At 34.9% G+C, this 12,336-nt stretch overlaps 1 protein-coding gene across 1 annotated transcript in view; it reads right to left on the minus strand.

Moving 5' to 3' along the window:
- The window catches only part of LOC145692677 (uncharacterized), a 1,521,027-nt gene that overhangs the window by 1,192,163 nt on the left and 316,528 nt on the right, over nucleotides 1-12,336 (minus strand). The window contains exons 65-69 of the mRNA XM_081768059.1: nucleotides 6,760-6,831; nucleotides 4,801-4,875; nucleotides 3,285-3,332; nucleotides 2,416-2,436; nucleotides 1,629-1,661 (exon numbers count right to left, since the gene is read on the minus strand). Of these exons, the coding sequence (XP_081624185.1) occupies nucleotides 1,629-1,661; nucleotides 2,416-2,436; nucleotides 3,285-3,332; nucleotides 4,801-4,875; nucleotides 6,760-6,831 (249 nt within the window). The remainder of the gene's footprint in view (nucleotides 1-1,628; nucleotides 1,662-2,415; nucleotides 2,437-3,284; nucleotides 3,333-4,800; nucleotides 4,876-6,759; nucleotides 6,832-12,336) is intronic.

Here is a 12,336-nt window from a genome sequence, read left to right on the forward strand (position 1 = left end):
CACAGTATATAAGTTTATTAAGAACGCTTTCGACAGCTTTTTGTGCTCTAACCAGTGCAAGTTTAATTTAATATACAGTATTGTCAATAACTTGGTTAGCAGGTGAAAAATGTGTAGTACAATAATGGTGAAGATCCTATTAAATTGCTCAGTTCTCTGTACTCGATCTCATTAAACTTAAATCTTGAAAAATGGCTAGGTTTTTAGGAAAATTAAATCTAAACTAACTATTATAGTTCATTTTACTCAACGATATTGTAGTATATCTCCGCTCTTTGTTTTCAAAAACGATCATATAACTAATTTTAAAATATGAATAAACAAATGTGCATTATCTACAAATAATAATAATTTTCGTAAGTGTTAAAACAAAAACACATAGAAAACTACGAGAGACATTTTGTGTGTTGCCACAACAATCAGATTGAAACTGGGTTATATTTCACGTAATTAATAACTTAAATGAGAGTTTATTTTGAAATAACTAGCTTTTTAACATTATTCTTTTTGTCACAGACAAAATTTTAATTGTTACCACATAAAAATATTTTAGTTATTATAATTGTCACATAATTTGACACTATATCACAGTATGACTGAAAAGTAATATTTCAGTAGGACATGTGATAATTACTTTATAAATAATTTTTATTATCATTTAAATAGCGAAGGAGACTTCTCCCTTCGCAGTAGATCCTCTGCTATTCTTCGGTTTCATTGACATAATTGACCTTATTTGTACAGTATGTCGTCCAGTTGTATATATGTTCAGTGTTCACTTCATCTAGTTCCTTTCCATGTGATAATGTGCCAAGAACCGACGACACATTGCCACGATGGATCGCAATATTTATGCGTTGCATTAGGAAAGATGTTGAACTCACATCTCCAGTAACGATAGAAATGCCTACTTTGCGTCTGCCTACTTCTCTAATAAAATTAAGGCTTCTGGACCTCCAAGCACAACTTTTCTCGATGGCAATTGGAGCAAAAATAAATTTGGTAAGGAGGTTGTTGTATTTCCTCTGCTTTTCTACCTCTCTACGACTAGCAACAGCTCCAGCAGCTCATAACAGCTAAAGGGAGACTTGAATGAGCAAATGCATCTGAACATGTGAAGTCCCATACTAGTGATTTGCCTCTCACCAAGGAACTAATGTCGTTGAACGACAACAGCCTGCGGTTCACGTATCGAAGGAATTCCAGCTGTGGTAAGGTCTCATGAAATGATATCGTTAACAGAGGAGTGTCTAGCGTCTACCCATGCTTTCCATCCATGAAAGGCCATACAGGCCACGTTGGTTAACTTGATACCCGCAAGCTGGACAGCGATGTGGCCCTAATCTTAAAGCGACAGTGATTCGAAATGTTTCAATAGTAATTATTTTTTTATTTTTCAAATTTTGTTAATGGTATCTCATTAACGTTTTTCGTATAAGACTTATTATGTGTATTTGACATTCAAAAATGCCTATATTTGCCGACATCTAAGGAATGACTATCCAGAAAATGTTCAATATCTATTGTTTCATGCAAACTATCTTGAAGCTGACAGAATATACTGGAATTTATTAGTTATCTAAACTAAGAATATTTTAAATATTAATAAAAATCAAATTTTCATTTACCAGGTTGTGGTTGAATACCAAACAATATAATTCCTGTTAACAAAATACATATATATATGAACCATCTTACGTTATTGACAATTGCATAAATTTTAAAGAAAGTTCTTACACAGAAACATATAACAAAACAAAAATTTAGTATCCACAATTAATATTAGTAAAAATTCAAATTTTGGTGGTTAGATGAAAATTTAAAATGGTAATTAATTAAAATAATCACCATTTCTAATTCATGTATTTATGTAAAAAGAAGTAATTTGTTTAAAGATCATCTAATAATTTAATGCATCGGAAAGTATGTAATTTTGAAGAGTAAAAATGTATTTTTGAATTATAAAATTATTTGTATTAAATACTTGTATGCATTATATACTTTCTAAAATGTTTATGTACAAAAATTCTAATGAATTTATTGATTGTTATTATTCATTCTCTAATTTGCTTGCACATCTACTACGCCAACGTTTCTCAAAATCTACTGTAAAGCAGTTTAAGAGAAGAATCTGATGAAACTAACGAAATTATGCAAAGTATCATTATTTCCAAAATTATTAGTACGAAATTTGTTAAAGTAACTTTCGAAACGTTGGCACAAACTAATGAATGTAAAATCAAAATTTTGTAATAGGCACAATTCACATTTATTAAAATGTTCAAAGAAAATGTTATTCTTCTATTTAAAGAATTTTGAATTAGATGTTTTTTGATTAATTTATTATCGTGTAATGTATATATTTTATACTATTAATTGAGTGTACGCAATGTCAATATTTTTTGAATCTCATACCTTGTATTGGGCATGTATGACCTGAAAGTTCAAGGAATTTATGAAATCGAATTTACAAAGAAAACTATGATATGCATGCATTCACGAAATACCAAACTAAGTGCTGATAATATTTTGTGGATATACACCACGAGGAACAAGAGATTATATTGTTTTACAGTAAATAAACTCGACAGTGTAATATTGCTTATTTTAATTATTTAAGTTATTAGTTTCAAAATCCACTTTAGTCCATTAAAACAGACAACAAAATACTGGAAGAATCTGATAATTCTATACCAGTTCATCTTGTGCATGCATAAAAGAAGCGAAATAGTCACTTCATACGTGATATTTAACTTCAAATCCAATGGGAAATTGGTGTACAGATTCTTAAGTAAAACAATACAATAGTAAGTTATCTAGTCCAGTAATTTGGTTAATAAAATATGAATAAAAGGATACTTAGAAGTTTCCATATAAACTTTACGCGATTATACAGTACATAGAAACAAATTCACCAAATTCATGGAGTACTTCAAAACGTGTATTTCGTTCCCTATTAAAACTATCATCAAGTTATTAATGTAACATGAAGAACAAAATTATTCGTTTCTCCTACGCAAACTGAAAAGTGAAGCACAATTGTTAAAATCTGTGTTTCTGCTGAAACAGACTTTAGATACATTATTAGTTTAAAGATCCATTTTCTGTCTATTGAAACACACATCAAGATTCTAAAAATTCTCTTTTGGTTCTTCAGTGTCATTCCTGAGAAACAAAAATTAATTTTAGCACTAATATCTTTCATCCTGTAAATGAAATTGTTTCTTTTAAGTAATCAGAAAACACTTAACTTAGTCGTATTCGAACAGGATTTATCGCCATACCTGGAATGTTATTCAATAGCTCTTGTTTATGGAGATCTTTTCCTTCCTCTGAAACAAAATACACAAAATAATTATATTAATACTAAAATTGATTTTGCTATGTAGAAAACTAACTCATTATTTTGCGACATAGTTACGACTAGCACATCTAAATCCCACTCACTTTAAATTTGCAACTTCTTGTATACAATAAAAGACAAATTCTGACTAAAGCATATATTAACTAATAAATAATATCGTTTCAGTTTCGGCAAATTATCTATTCCTTCATGAAACACTATTTCTAAGACTATAGCTTATATATTTCTAAAAATTAGAGGAGGTCATATCTTTGTATACTACCGTATGTGAAAGAAACAATGTAAACTAAAACTACACACACACATTGCACACTGAAAATGAAAATGTAAGAAATATATATTACAGCATATAACTATTCCCAGCCCTGATAATAGATCTCACCTTGTCAATAATGAGTTATTTATGCACTTCCGAGAAACATTGCACATAAGTTAATCACCTGAACTGTATCAAAATTTCTGATTTCTTTCAACTTTATTATTCACGCTGTTCTAACTCAAGTACAATTGTGCAAACTTTCATTTTCAGTACGTTTGTTAAGTTATATGAAAACTTTATAGTTGATTGTGTTTAATACATGAAACTAAAACGTAAAGACGTATTTTTATTATTCCCTTGAACATTTCAGATAGTGTAAAATAAATTTAAGTATCCATTATCTCATAAAAACTTAAAAGAATTTTACTTAATTTCAATATTTGGGTTTCTAAACTCCTCTCTTGTTTGGGAATTTTAAAATAAGATCTCATATTTGAATTTGTTTAAAACAAGCTTGTACTATTTACAAGTTCTCGGAATCCTTGAAAAACAATGACAAATAATTCTCGTATTTGCCAGTTTATTTAGTTACAAATAATATTATTTTAAACAATAATATTATTTAATTCTAAAAATTGCAACCTTTTCAAGAACTAAAATTTCTTGAAAATACAGTATAAAACTATATAATTTCCTAAGAAAGACATAAAATTGTATCTCTTCAAAAATTCCAAAGTGGACTAAGACAAATAGTGAATTAGCCAGTGAAAACTCACTGGTAAAATAAAAGTTATTTTAATATCGTTATTTAAAATAATCAAGTTAAATTTCCTGTTGCAGTTATAGCAAATTCAGTATTACTAGGAATAAAAATACTTTATCTTGGATCCGAAGAGAAAATCCATCCGAAAATTTCATTGTTCTCTGGTAACCTAGAAATATACTTCTCCTCTTCAGATACATTCTAAAGTTTTTAACTCTCCAGTATTAAATATGTATCTTACAGCTACCATTAGCAACTACTCAAGTATTAGCCTTTTAACTCTACTGTTTCCTCTAATAATTGGGTATTTAGCATCAGTTTTCCTCCAATATATTAATTGAATTTTGTCTACAGTAGGAGAGCGATTGACTCTATATTGTGGATAAAAGAAAATATGGAAGGTGGCACTCTTACCTTTAGATATTGCAATGGCACTGGCTTGCGCATTAGGTGAAAACTGGAATGGTTGTAGCGTGAATGGCAATTGTTCTGTAATATAAAGAAGTAATCAACGTACAAAGTTAATTTAAAATATAACCTGAAAAGTTCTATGAAAAATTTAAAATACCATCGACATTGTTATATATTTATTTTGTGCTAACATTCTGGTACTAGCAACCAAGCGTTGAGCACGAGACACTAAGAGATAGATGCGAAAGACGACAGTATTCTTAGAGAATTGCTCTAAACCATAGCAACGTAGTATCTTGATATTTTTGTTAAGTAGAGGCATTAGAGCGAAAGATATTCTTCGTCTCTGACAGTTCAGTATTATGACAATTTTATGCGTTGGACACTAGCTTTCGAGTTAACTCAAAAGTTTAAACAGGATATCAGCATTGTTGAAGATTCTCTGGGTGCAGGTACCCTTTCAGTGAGGATACAGCAAACACCTTTGGCTTACTTTTGTGTATGGAGTGGCTTCACGAATAAAGATAAGTGAAGGATCAATTCATCGTATTGCTTATGGCTCACTGAGGTTCACTATAGTATGTGTGAAGTGGGTTCGGAAACCTTTCACAAAGAATACTTTTATAGATGTGCAAAGAGCATTCAAGCCATATGGACCTGGCAATGAGACATTTCCTCGATCAATTGTCACTGTAGATGAAAGTTTGGTTTATCTCATGAACCGAAATTAAGCGAGACACAAATGGCATAGCATTATCTTTCGTCTCCCAGACTGAAGAAGCTGCGTATCAATAGTGTGCTGGAAATGTCGTGTCACTTTTGTTTTGGTACAACATTGACCCCTTCTTGAGCATTCCATGCCCATAGGCTATAATGTTAACAGTAAAACCTATTCCAGTCATCCACACGTAAAACTGAAACCAGTAATTCTGAGGAGACTATGTGCTCTGATGTGATTAATGTGCTTATGCTTGTAAAATATGAGACCACACGCCGTCAGTGTCACATTCTTTACTACTTTGGATCAATAGTTTGAGTGTTTATCTCACCCTCTATAATCGTCCGATTTAGTGAAAGCAGATTTCCACCTTTTAAGCTGCTTAAAAAAACACAATGCAGTTCGAAGTTCTGGGTGGAAAAAGTACACGGAAATAGAAAGCTCAGGATAGGGAAGACTGGAGAGTTGTGTTAAACATTAATACAAGATGTACGGAAGAAAATTATGCAGAAATGAAATGTCTGGTTCAGGCTACGGAAGAGTTGGAAGATGCATCAAACCAATCAAAAGATTACTGAGCTGAAAAGATGGCCATGAGTAATGTAGCGATAAAAGATGCGTTTCACGTCTGAAAAATCATTAACATTAATGAATTAACATTGTTTTACACTCATGAAACAAATTACAGAAACGCTAGTTTCTTAAATTTAATTATATCATTTCACTTTAAAACCAAATATAGGATATTTTGACCTCAAAATATATTTCACACACTACAATGAAACTTCTCGTAAAAGAAATGTGAAATACGTATACTGTTCCCTATTCCATCCTTGTCTAACCTTAGCTATAGTTTACATTTTTATGTAGTTTGCTTCCTTACACGGATTCTAAGAATGACTATCATTATTTATGTTAAAGTGCTATAGAACTTCTATCTGTTTACAGGTACTGAAAACTGTCTACATGTCAACAAGTGTTACAGATATTTTTATTTATATTATCTTTTTTAATATTTATCCCTAGCCTTATATTTTATTAATGGGAAAAATAACATATAGCATATTATCAATTTCATTAACAGTATATTGGGACAATCATTTCTTCAGCTTAGTCAAAATACATTCCTTAAATTCATTAGTTCGCGTTTGTCATCCTAAAAGCAGAATAGAACTTTCGGTGAAATGAATTAGGTTAATGTAAATAAAATGAAGTACAAAGGTATAATTTTATATTTTACTTACCTTTCAAACTTGATTCAAGTCCAAAAGGTAGTTGTCCTGGGCGAAAATGTATAGGAACTTTTATCGTGTGTTCTAAAAATGAAAAGTTTATTTTATTGCATTTATTTGTTAAATGTGCAATTACATTTATTTGTTAAATGTTCAATATACAGGGTGGGCCATTTTAATTAATCCACGGAAATATTTGAAAAATGATAAAACATAGAAGAAATGTTTGAAGTACACGTTATATATTGCTAAGGGGGAAAACCAATTCCGCCAAAAGTACCCCTCCTCGCCCCCCGTAAATGGGGGTAACGGGGGGTAACTTTGAAATATCAAATGGGAACATGGGTAGAGTAATACCTCGTTCGAAAGGTCTTGGAAAACTAAGTAACGCTGTACCAAAAGATGTTTCATATTGTGCACCAGTTTCAAAATGGCCGCCATGATATGGTTCGGAAACTCCAGTACCCGTAGTATGGAAACCATGGAAGATAAATGAATGGAACAAAATTGAAATACGTAAATATCATAGGATGATCCCTGTGATCCCAGTGGTCTCCCTGAAGGGGTCTTGGGAGCTAACTTCAAAATTTCAAATAGTAACATGAGTCGAGTGGTACCTCGTTCGATAAATCTTGCAAAATCAAACATCTTGCAGGAGAAAACGATTGAGGTGAAATGGCAGTGTTCTCAAAAGGCCGCTAATAGTTACTCAAAATGTAACTGTGGCCATCCGCATTAACTCAGTGCACCAATTCTCTATCCATGAAGTCTGCCTTCCAAACAGCATTGGGTAGGTCAAGCGTACGCCCGAACCGTTGTCCGGTCGGACATTGAAATTTTGAAGTTAGCCCCCAAGACCCCTTCAGGGAGGCCACTGGGATCACAGGGATCATCCTATGATATTTACGTATTTCAATTTTGTTCTATTCATTTACCTTCCATGGTTTTCATACTACGGGTGCTGAAGTTTCCGAACCATCTCATGGCGGCCATTTTGAAACTGGTGCACAATATGGAACATCTTTTGGTACAGCGTTACTTAGTTTTCCAAGACCTTTCGAACGAGGTATTACTCGACCCATGTTCCCATTTGACATTTCAAAGTTACCCCCCGTTACCCCCATTTACGGGAGGCGAGGAGGGGTACTTTTGGCGGAATTGGTTTTCCCCCTTAGCAATATATAACGTGTACTTCAAACATTTCTTCTATGTTTTATCATTTTTCAGATATTTCCGTGGATTAATTAAAATGGCCCACCCTGTATATATATATATATAAGTAATTACTACACATTGAAAAAAATGAAATGAAATTTTTGAGTTTTACGTCCCACGGTTATGCCGGTTAGGCTAAAGGAGACGGTGATGATGAGTAATGAATGAAATGGTGGAATGAAGAAAGTGGGAGGAAACGGAAGAACCCCGAGGAAACCCACGCACACGGTGTTTGTCCACTACAAAGTTCACTTGGCGGGAGCAGGGTTTGAACCCGAGACCCCAAGCACCAGAGGTGAACGCTCTACCACTGAGCCACCGCGGCCCTTCACTACACATTGATTAAGGCTAGTTAATAGTATATAATAAGCACAACCACCTACAGTTTCAACACAATAACTGTGTCTTCATCAGACCTGCACTCCTTCTGGCTACTTGGGAGTTCGTCACCTGTACTTCCCGGTGATCAAATTTTAATTAACCTCCCGCCTTCATTAAAAATAACACTTGCCTTTTTGCTCTCACTTATTCAGCTGAGCACTTGTCCAATTAAAAATGTACATTTTTGCTAGATACATTCTTGTCCGCTAATTATCTTTACAATGTTCCCTTATTAATTTATTTTCTTTCTTCTTCCTTTTCCTTTCTTTCTCTTTAGGTAAACTCTTGTTCTATTCTTATTTATCGTTAATGCAGGATTTTCATTGTATAGAAATCAACATTAAAGCAGGAATTGCTTGATTTCTACAACTTCAGATTTGAATAGGGTTAAGAAAGATGATGATATCTACTATTAGAACGCTAAATCGATTTATTAAAACCGTTTTATATCTTTGCTCTACTTGGATCAATATTGAAAGAAGTTCTAATGGATTTGCGCCATTTCTCGCCTCAGTAGAAACTTAAGGATGGAAACTGAGACGCTTAATCGATTACAGGAAACGATTACTGAAACGCTCAATCGATTACAGGAAACGATTACTGAGACGCTTAATCGATTACAGGAAACTATTACTGAGACGCTTAATCGATTACGGGAAACTATTACTGAGGCTCTTAATCGATTACAGGAAACTACTACTGAGGCTCTTAATCGATTACAGGAGACTATTACTGAGACGCTTAATCGCTTACGTCGTTGATTACCGTATCTACTCTATAGTAACCAACGTTAAAACCGGATCAATTTTCTGTCACATCCGGTTTCAATAGAGAGATTAGAGCGAAGACGGAATATATTCTTAAGACACTTAATCGATTGCCGAAAACCGCTTCTAACTATCTGTTACCGATTTCCACTTTATCAACATGAACGTTGAAACCAGAAGTAGTTCATTTACGAGGGTAAATCAAAAATTATCCGCAATGTAGCTATAGCTTTCCTTACATTGTTCACATAGAGTTTTATACTCGTTTATTTTATTGTTATGCTGTTATGGTGATGCTGTGAAAGTTTGATCCTAATACCTCCATTTGTCTTCCTTTTGTTGCAGATAGATCATAGCCGCTCCATTAAAGGTTTGCACCAAAGAGGAAAACAACGAGCAGTGATCAGGTTTTTATGGTCGCAAGAAGTATCAGGGGCCGCAATGCATCAAACACTTTTGGCATAATACAGGAACTGAGACTTGCCTTAACGGAGTGTCTACAATGGATTAAAAAATTTAAAAATGGTTGCACAAGTGTTACGCACGAGGAAGAAGCCGGACGATTATCTATGGCTACAAATGATGACAAGATTGAGCGTGTACGTGACATGGTTCTATTAGACAGCCGAGTGACTATTGGTGAAGTGGCACATCGTCTGGAAATCAGTCAAGGTTCCTAATACACTTTCCGACCACAGAAACCGGATCTCTGCTCGTTGATTCTTCTTGGTGCAACTTCTAATGGAGCGGCCAGAGTGGCGTAACTAAAAGTTTGGGGACCACCCCGCAGACAGCGTGGAATGGGGCCCCTTCTCTACGTCCCAGTTCACGATTTGGGGGCCCTGTGATGGCTTGGGCCAGCTACAATGCGGAATCTGCGGGGCCCTTATTTACGTCCCTGAGCGGGCATATCTATCTCCAACACTAAGAAGAAAAACGGAAAAATTAGGATCAAACTTTCATAGCATGCCCATAACAGCATAACAATAAAATAAACGAAGTTAAAAATTCAGTATGAACAGTGTAAAAAAGTTACAGTTACATTGCGAATATATTTTTACTTACCATCGTACGCGATTTCTGAACTAGTAGAAAGATTACGGTATTGTTGGATTATATTCTTTCGCATGTTTCGGAATACTGCGGTATCTCCGCAACAATTCTTATAGAGGTGGTTTTTGAATACTTCAAATTGCATGACCGTAGCCAAACTCTACAAAAATTGTTGCGTGAGTAGCTTAGGATTCTGCAACATGGGTATTTAAATAGCACACATATTAGTTCCTAAATGAAGTCTTGACTCGACTACGGTAAGTCCCACAGTTTTGTAGCTATGGACCTTTAAAGATCATTTCTTCATGTTTTCGGCAGCCTATAACGCCGAAAGAAAGCAGTTGGTCGATACTTTTCGCCTTATCTTGGTGTCAGGAACCAAACGTTGTCGGTGTTGTTTTGAAACACCCTATATATATTGGACACATTCAACTGCAGTTTTAAAGAACAACATTGCATAAACTATTTTCTTACCTAGGACCATGGAACAATGAATAAGTATCCACAGTATAAGTTCTAGTTTAAATAAGTTTCGCTGTATAATGTAACGTGCTGTTTGATAGCACCAATATGGGCCTCTGGTTGTTTAGAGCAGGACAAGAAAGGTGTATTATGAGGCTAGACACTCAACATTATTATTTAGGGGAAAATGCGGAGAATTACCAATCGTAAGGAAAAAAAGCAAAATTTAATTAACTTAAGAAATTGCCTCGGCTCTGTTATCTTACTTCGCGAGCCTCAACGATAAATACTAATATATTTAATCAGCTATTTCTATTACTCGAGGGGGTACATAAATTCAATATTTTATAACAATAAATATAAAAAATCAGACATGTGAGAAATTTATCCCAAGACAAATAACAAATTGTGATGTTTGTAGCTTCAATTAACCAATTCAGCAATACAAAGTCTTTACCAACAAAAGTCAAATAGACAATTTCCATCAACAAAACAATCCAACGAATAATTTTCCAATTACTAATCCAAATAATATTTATGACGGAAAAGAATTCCAAAAACGCTTAAATCCAATATTTCTCGCTATACAAAGGTAACCAAGAAAGTCCTGTCGCTTCTTCATCCACCACATTCGAACATCGATATGTCACCTACAACGTACCTGGGAAATAAAAATACTCCCCATCAGCAACGACGACCTTCTGCCAACGTTCTGGAAGGCCATGGACTCCATCGCGGTACAACGTGTTGGGCCACGAAGCGAAGAAGGTATCAAGTGCATTTTGCACCTCTACTAGGGATTTGGATTGGCGTCCTCTAAAGTGATTTTCCAAGGAATGGAACAGGTGATTATCGGACGGTGATAGGTCCGAGGAGTATGGCAGATGCAAAAGTGTTCCACAACCAAGGCGTACAATGGTGTCCCGAATCATCCTAGCCATGTGGAGTTTAGCATTGTCCTGTAACAGGAGGACCCCTTTGCGATTCAGAAGTGCTTGCTCCAGAGTTTTGAGTTTTCCTTGAACACGTCAGCTGCTAACAGTACACATTTGCATTGATCCTCTGTTCAGCTGGCAGCAGTTCCGATGCACGATGCCGCGATCAGCCAACCAAAAACACAAAAAGACCTTCTTTTGATGCAATGATGATTTCGGTTTGTTTTTAACCGGTTCGTAGGATGCTAACCAATGGTGATTGCGCAGTTGAGCTCCGTACAGGATCCACTTCTCAACATATGTCAATACTCTGTCCAGAAATAGCTCCTTCCTCAGACGACACAGCAAAGAAACACAAGTGTCTGCTCGCGTTGTCTTTTAGTCCGGAGTTAAACCATGTGGGATCTAAAAGACCCAATTTGAAGTGCTTCTGAAGTTGATGGAAGTGGGTGCCGAATTGATTACTCACTCACACTGAATTATAGTCCCAGTTCCTCACATATCTGGTCACTGTTCACCTCAATCGCTGCCTGAAAGTCTTCATTCTGTACATGTGTTGGTCTTCTGCCACGTGGTGCGTCTTCGAGTGTTTCGTCACCGTTCTTAAACTTGTTAAACCACTGCATTGTCCGCGTGTTCACAATACCGTCACCAAATGCCTGGCATATTTTTCGCCCCGTTGCAACGGCGTTTGACCCCAGTTTGAACTCGTAAAGTATACACGCCCTTATGACGCTCTATGGAGGTTCCATGTTCACTCTATCCTTATTCAACTT

The sequence above is a fragment of the Thermobia domestica genome, chromosome 8 (genome assembly GCF_964235325.1).
Source record: "Thermobia domestica chromosome 8, izTheDome1.hap1.1, whole genome shotgun sequence".
NCBI classification, from domain to species: Eukaryota; Metazoa; Arthropoda; class Insecta; order Zygentoma; family Lepismatidae; genus Thermobia; species Thermobia domestica.